The 7,212-nt window shown below is 39.8% G+C and overlaps 1 protein-coding gene across 3 annotated transcripts in view; it reads left to right on the forward strand.

Moving 5' to 3' along the window:
* The window catches only part of RAB1A (RAB1A, member RAS oncogene family), a 39,569-nt gene that overhangs the window by 30,529 nt on the left and 1,828 nt on the right, over positions 1-7,212 (forward strand). For 2 of the 3 annotated variants that reach the window (XM_081101121.1, XM_081101120.1), the window contains exons 4-5: positions 5,327-5,422; positions 6,831-6,962. In XM_081101121.1, coding sequence (XP_080957247.1) covers positions 5,327-5,422; positions 6,831-6,962 — 228 coding nt within the window. The remainder of the gene's footprint in view (positions 1-5,326; positions 5,423-6,830; positions 6,963-7,212) is intronic. The other variant, XM_081101122.1, reaches the window with a different exon arrangement.

The following is a 7,212-nucleotide window of genomic DNA, read 5'->3' on the forward strand; positions in this document are numbered from 1 at the left end:
TCTTTTTATTCTTTGGATTGGGTGTTTTCTTGAGAGTTTGTTGTTGTTGTTTGTTTGTTGCTTTTATTCCAAATCACTGATTTGATTCTTGGCTACATCTATTTTACTATTGATTCCCTGTAAATTATTTATTTCAATTAGTATATTCTTTTTTATGGTTTCCATATCTTTTTATGTTTTCACTAAGTTCATCTATTTTTTTCTCTAAGTTCATTGAGCATTCTTATAACCAGTGTTTTGAATTTTACATCTAATAGATTGCTTGTCTCCATTTTGTTTAGTTGTTTTTCTCGAGTTTTGTTTTGTTCTTTCATTTGGAACATGTTTCTTCTCATTCTGGCAGAGCCCCCCACCCCCCATGTTTGTTTCTTTGTATTAGGTAGAGCTGCTAGGTCTCCCAGGCTTGATAGAGTAGCTTAATGTAGTAGGTGTGCTGTAGAGTCCAGTGGCACTCCAAGCGCACCCCTTGTGTGGGCTATGTACACCCTCTTGTAGTTGAGCCTTGATTGCTATTGGCATGTCAGTGGGAGGGATTTACTCATGGGCTTACTGGCTACAAGGACAGGCTGTGAATACACGGTGGAGGGTCAGCTGTGCAGGAGTCCACCTTATGGAGAGGGATTTACTTCCAATGCTGCCGAGTCTGCCTCTTGAGTGTGTCACTTGTGGAGGTGGTTGGGTAGTGCTTCATTGTGATCTACAGCTGTTCATGGGTGCCTCCTGGGAGGTGTAGGCCAATGTCAGTCGCCACTTATGTTTTGTCCAGTGCCTCCTGGCATGAGCTACAAAATGACCTGCAGATGACTGCTGCTTGTGCTGGTCTTAGAAATGCTCAGGAGAGACCCAGCTGCTGCCACTGGTATTGGGCCTGGGGCCACTTAGCAAGAGGTATGAAGCATGTTGAGGCCAGATGCTGCTTGTTTAAAAGGTTTTAGGAAAGCCTGAGGCATGAGCCAAGACAGGCCATTCCAATGGGAAAGTCACTGGAAACAGCTTGAGTGGGCCTGCAAGTTGGGTGGGGCAGAGTCTCAGGGAATCATGGGTTCTGGAGATGGAGAAGACAGTGACAGCCAGGTTGATGGAGACTCAGATATGGCACCTGTCTGACATCTCTGTGCAGGGAGAGCTAAGCAAAGGAAAAATAGCCTCTGCCAGCACTTCTGTCTGGGAGAAAGCTGCCCCTCTAGCTCTCACCCTGATGCCAGACAATTCAGTTCCTCCTGTATACCCCTGGAGCCTTTCAAGCTCTGCCCCAGCGCTGGAGCTTAGAGCAAGTGAGTCAGAGTAAGTCCATGCTTGGGCCTTTTATTAGGAACTGCCTAGGCCCGGCTGGTGTGGTTCAGTGGTTGAGCATTGATCTATGAACCAGGAGGTCACGGTTCGATCCCTGGTCAGGACACATGCCTGAGTTATGGGCTCAATCCCCAGTAGAGGTTGTGCAGGACCCAGCAGATTAATGATTTTCTCTCATCATTGATGTTTCTATCTATCTCCCTCTCTGAAATAAATAAAAATATATTAAAAAAAGGAAAAAGGAGTTGCCTGGGATTCTAGCAGTCCTCTGTTTCACTCAGCCACAATCCCTTCTGGTTTTTATAGCCAGAAGTTATGGCAATTTCTCTTCCTGGCACTGGAACCGTGGGTTGGGGGGCCTGGTGTGGGGCTGGTATCCCTTTCTCCTCAGGGGTGTTGGACCAGCCCAACCCTTTCTGTGTCTCCATCCCTCCTATCAGTGTTGATGTGGCTTCTTTATATCCTTAGTTGTAGGACTTCGATATTTCAGGTGGTTTTGAATGGTGGTGGTTCTGTAGTTTAGTTGTCATTTTGAGGTGGTTGTGGGAGGGTGTCAGTACTGCCCAGCTTGCCCTTTGTGTTGATCTTATCACAATCTCTACATCTGAAGTCAGTGTTTCCTTTCTGGAATCATGTTTTCAGAATCTTTTACAATTTGAGTTACTTTTGCATTTTATAAGTGCCTTTTATTAAGATGGACTCCTGAAATAAAGTACGATACATAATCTAGCCAGTGTGGACTATATGAGGTAAATCCTCCCTTAATTTGGATTCTGAATTTATTTTTTCCCCTCTTGGATGACAGGGACTCATGGCCTTTTCTCATCACTAATCCATTCAAGGATAGGGGAAAAAAGACACCTGAATTTAACAACATTTGCTATCTCAGTTAAATTACTTACTAGTTTGGATTTTATCGCTTTGGGTTTGTAACTTTTTAGAAAGTCTTATACTTCATGACTATAGCTTTTAAATCTGAATGCTAGATTTTACTTTTATTTGCTTTTTTAAATATATTTGTATCGATTTCAGAGAGGGAGAGATAAAAACATCAATGATGAGAGAATCATTGGTTGGCTGCCTCCTGCATGCCCCACGCTGGGGATCAAGCCTGAAACCAGGTATATTCCCTGACTGGAATCAAACTGTGACCTCCTGACGCTCAATCACTGAGCCATTTCGGCTGGGCAGATTTTACTTTAAACCCATTACATTTCATCTTGCAAGGCTTGAATTATCCTTCCAAGTTTTGTGGGTCTTTCAAAACCATTATGTTGATCTATATTTTAATTATCCTTTCAGCTTTTCCTTTTTAAGTGTGCCCTCTGGGTCTTTCTCAGAATTAGTGATTACAAAACATTCAGTAGGGCAGGGCAGGTACGGGATCCAGACCCACAGCATGAAGGCATCCTTCTGTGATTGTTCATTGATGACTCATTTATGGACATGCTTACGTTACACCAGGCAATCCCAAGAGGTTCTAGGTTACAGAGAGAAATGATTAACATAGCCCCGTGGTCGGCAAACTGTGGCTCGCGAGCCACATGCGGCTCTTTGGCCCCTTGAGTGTGGCTCTTCCACAAAATACCACGTGCGGGCGCACATACAGTGCGATTGAAACTTTGTGGCCCATGCGCAGAAGTTGGTTTTTGGCCTGGGCGAGTCTATTTTGAAGAAGTACTGTTGATATTTGGCTCTGTTGACTAATGAGTTTGCCGACCACTGACATAGCCTCATAGACAGAAGGAGAGATCCCATTTCAGTGGGACAAACCTGGGAAAGTCAGTAAACCTGTGATTAGGAGGGGTAATGAGGATTATATACAAAGGGTGATCAGTTACAGAGGAAGGTACTATTAGGATGTAGAGTCAGGAGTTTTCATAGTGGCAAGGAGACATCAGAAAGTTTACTCTGTGGATGCCTTGCTTAATCACTTACAATTCTTTGTTAACATTTATGCATAAACAATTTCTTCCTTGTGCTGTCTTTGTGCAAGTGGTTGATGGGTGGATAAGGGAAGGAAGAACTTTCTTCTGTATATAATCCTTATTACCCCTCACAGAGTACTTGGTTTTCTCGTTTGTCTCTCCCACTTAAATGAGATATCCTGTGAGCGCTGTTTCATTCATCTCTGTAACCTTGAATCTAAGTGCCTTGTGTAGTGTAAGCATTTTCATATTTTACTGAGCAGCCTCTACAGTTAGGCATTTTGCTAGGCATTTTACAAACGTTGTTTATTTAAACTCATTTAACAATTCTATAAGGTGAGTTACTCCAAAGATTTATAGATGAGGAAACTGTTAATTGACTGTCCCAGCGTTAAATAACCAGGAACCTAGATTTGATGTTTTGAAGTCAGATTGGCTTGACCCCAAAGCTCAGGCTTCTCCAAGGAATCCTGAAAGACTTTTGACACCTTTTTTAAAAAATATATTTTTATTGATCTCAGAGAGGAAGGGAAGGGGGAGAGAGAACAATCAATGATAAGAGTGAATCATTGATTGGCTGCCTCCTGTACGTCCCCTACTGGGGATGGAGCCCGAAATCCAGGCATGTGCCCTTGACCGGAATCGAACTAGGGACCCCTTCAGTCCACAGGCTGATGCTCCATCCACTGAGCCAAACTGTCTAGGGTGACTTTGACACTCTTTACTGATACAGATCTAAAGTCTTTTGGGCTCTCAGGCCAGTACTTTGAACAAAAAAAAGAATGAAGCTGTTGTGACTTGTTTTCATTTGTTTTAGATAAATGATGTTAACTTTATTTGATTCATTAACTTTTCCCCTGGAGCAGTGGTTGGCAAACCGCAGCTCGCGAGCCACATGCGACTCTTTGGCCCCTTCAGTGTGGCTCTTCCACAAAATACCGACTTCTGTGCATGGGCCACGAAGTTTCAATCACACTGTAGGTGCGTGCCCACACGTGGTATTTTGTGGAAGAGCCACACTGAAGGGGCCAAAGAGCCGCATGTGGCTCGCGAGCTGCGGTTTGCCAACCACGGCCCTGGAGCATGTTAAATTACAGACATTATATTTTACTCCAAGCATAGGTTGGTATGCATCTCTATTTTCCTATGTAAACATTTATCACATCTAGCAAAACTGACACTAAGGCAGTCAGTTGGCTGTATTAAAATTTCCCCCCAATTTGAATTTAACAGCTCTTTGTCCGCTGGAAAAGAAAGTGATTTCACTGAGTGCTCCTGAAGCAGTTTTTTTTTTTTTTTAATTTTGCCATTTAAAACAAAGAGGATCAATGCCAAGTTCACAGATATACTCCAGAACTTTATAATCTCCCTATAAAGGCTATTGCATCTTGATCTTCACTTGTCATAAACTTCAAGTCCATTTATTTTTACAGTAACTATAAGTTTTCTTTCAGGTTTTTTTAAAACCCAGAATTTTAATATAGTAATTTAAGTGAGTATTTGTTTTTGGTGTTTAAGTCTAAATGGTGAAGTGTGGCAAATTGCTTTTAAAATGAATTTTATGAAAGTATTTTGAATCAGCATCTTTACATTGTTTTCCCTAGGATTAAGATAATACTTTCCAGAGATGGTTAAAGTGCTATTTTGACTGGTAGTTATCTTAATTAGATCCTTTCAGTGCATTCCATGATGCTAAAACATGCTAGCAAATGGTACTGTCTTATGTGTGTTAAAGGGATGTAAGGGCAGCAGCCTTCCTAATCAAATCAACCTGTTTATGCAGTCATTCCGAATGTTTTGCACAATTCTAAGAATGGTAGGGAGTATGAAAAGTATGACGTAGTTCCTAATCTCAAAGAGCTGCTGTAATATTGGTAGCATAACATAAGCTAAATTGTAGGCACTAGCTTCTTTTCTGGACCTTCAGGTATTGGGCAGTTATCATGCAATTTAGTAGTGTGAGCACTGGGGGCTAATGTTTCCATATCAAATCCTGGTCGTTTCTGTACACATGTAAACAAACTAAACTGTTCCCCCTCCTCCTGCCCCTTTCCCCAACTCTAACTTAATGGAATTGTTTGGATTTCTTGATTATTTTATAATAGTGGGACACAGCAGGCCAAGAAAGATTTCGAACAATCACCTCCAGTTATTACAGAGGAGCCCATGGCATCATAGTTGTGTATGATGTGACAGATCAGGTAAGTTCCAGGAGGAAATTGTGTTACAGCGACCAAGTAGGAAGTTACTATTTGATAAATAGCCATCCATTTTATTTATATGGACAAAAACTTTGTCCACTTCCAAATAAGTGAATCACATAAACATTATTTGGGCACCTAATGAATTGGTCAGCTAAAATGTCATATTTTCCTTAAGTAAATAGAAAATTTAGTACAGGGGTCCTCAAACTTTTTAAACAGGGGGCCAGTTCACTGTCCCTCAGACCGTTGGAGGGCCGGACTATAGTTTAAAAAAAAACTATGAACAAATTCCTATGCACACTGCACATATCTTATTTTGAAGTAAAAAAACAAAACGGGAACAAATACAATATTTGTATTTGCATGTGGCCCGCGGGCCGTAGTTTGAGGACCCCTGATTTAGTATTTGGTTTTACATTTGCTTTCAGGGACCTTGGTTATATTTATTACCAACTAAAAAACTGATCGTTTTGACAAGAGTTTATAGTGAGCTGTTGTTATTTGGCTTATACCATGTTCTTGGTATTAAATATTAACAAATTTGCCTAGTAGTTAGACTTGTCAGAATTGCCAAAAAACAAGATTATGAGTCTGCCTGTGGAGGATATTCTCGATAGGTTGAGCTAGAGGAAGATTTTAGGAAGATAAAGAATATCTGAAGATGAGCTTTTGAGAGAAGGGGTGGTGGGGGTATAGGGATAGCGTGAAGAATGTACTAGTAGTCCAAGGACCATAAGAATTGTTGATCAGAAAATTAGAAAATTTCAAGTTTTTTTTCTATCAAAGAATAAAAGATAAGTGTTTAGAACTTACTTTTCTTGTAGCAAATGGTGTCACTTCAACTATGATATAGTTAATTAAGAGATAACTGGAATCATAATACTTTAGATTCAATGCCTTGAGAAGTATTGGGTGAGTGATACAACAGGAGAAAAATGATGCTAATTTCAAATCTCATGTCATTACCATGAAATACTTAAAAAAAATTTCTCACTAATATGATTGTGGTAAAAAAAAACACCCCAAGCATCTTTGGACCCATTTATTTAATATTTTTTGTCTCTAGTAGTAACAATCTATTCATAAACCAAAATAATCAAATTTCAATTCAAATTTATCAAATTTGCTTGAGCTATAGTTTGATGCTGAGCTGTATTTCTCTGTCAAATAAGGTGTTTTTATCCTCAAGCCTTCAAATTCTAATTTATTTAGGTAAGGATAGTCATTGTAATATTATCAGTTTACTTCTAAGCCAGCAGTATAGTAATTATCTTATAGCTGGAGTTGCTTCATTAACTCTTCTTAGGTTAAGAAAACACTTCTTTTATCACTTGCTTCATTAGAACAGTTGTTATATTATAGTACAGAGCTATATTATCATCCTTAAAAATGTCTGTCTTCTTAGGAGTCCTTCAATAATGTTAAACAGTGGCTGCAGGAAATAGATCGTTATGCCAGTGAAAACGTCAACAAGTTGTTGGTAGGGAACAAATGTGATCTGACCACAAAGAAAGTAGTAGACTACACAACAGCAAAGGTATGTTTAAAGTTGATTTTCAAACTGAATTTGAAGGCATTGAATTTGAATTATGTAGTGGGGAGTCATGCAATGATCACAACCACCTTTTGCTTTTAAAATGTGCACTAGAATACTTTGAAATGACAATTTCTTAATGGTGTCTGTTTGGATTCAGTGAACTTAGTCTTTCCTCACTGCCCATTTTAGACAGAAATGCACTAAAAGTGAAAAAGATTTTTTCAGTGTTAATTGTGCTTTATTATTCTCT

The sequence above is a fragment of the Myotis nattereri genome, assembly GCF_964212035.1.
Source record: "Myotis nattereri genome assembly, chromosome: 10".
NCBI lineage: Eukaryota > Metazoa > Chordata > Mammalia > Chiroptera > Vespertilionidae > Myotis > Myotis nattereri.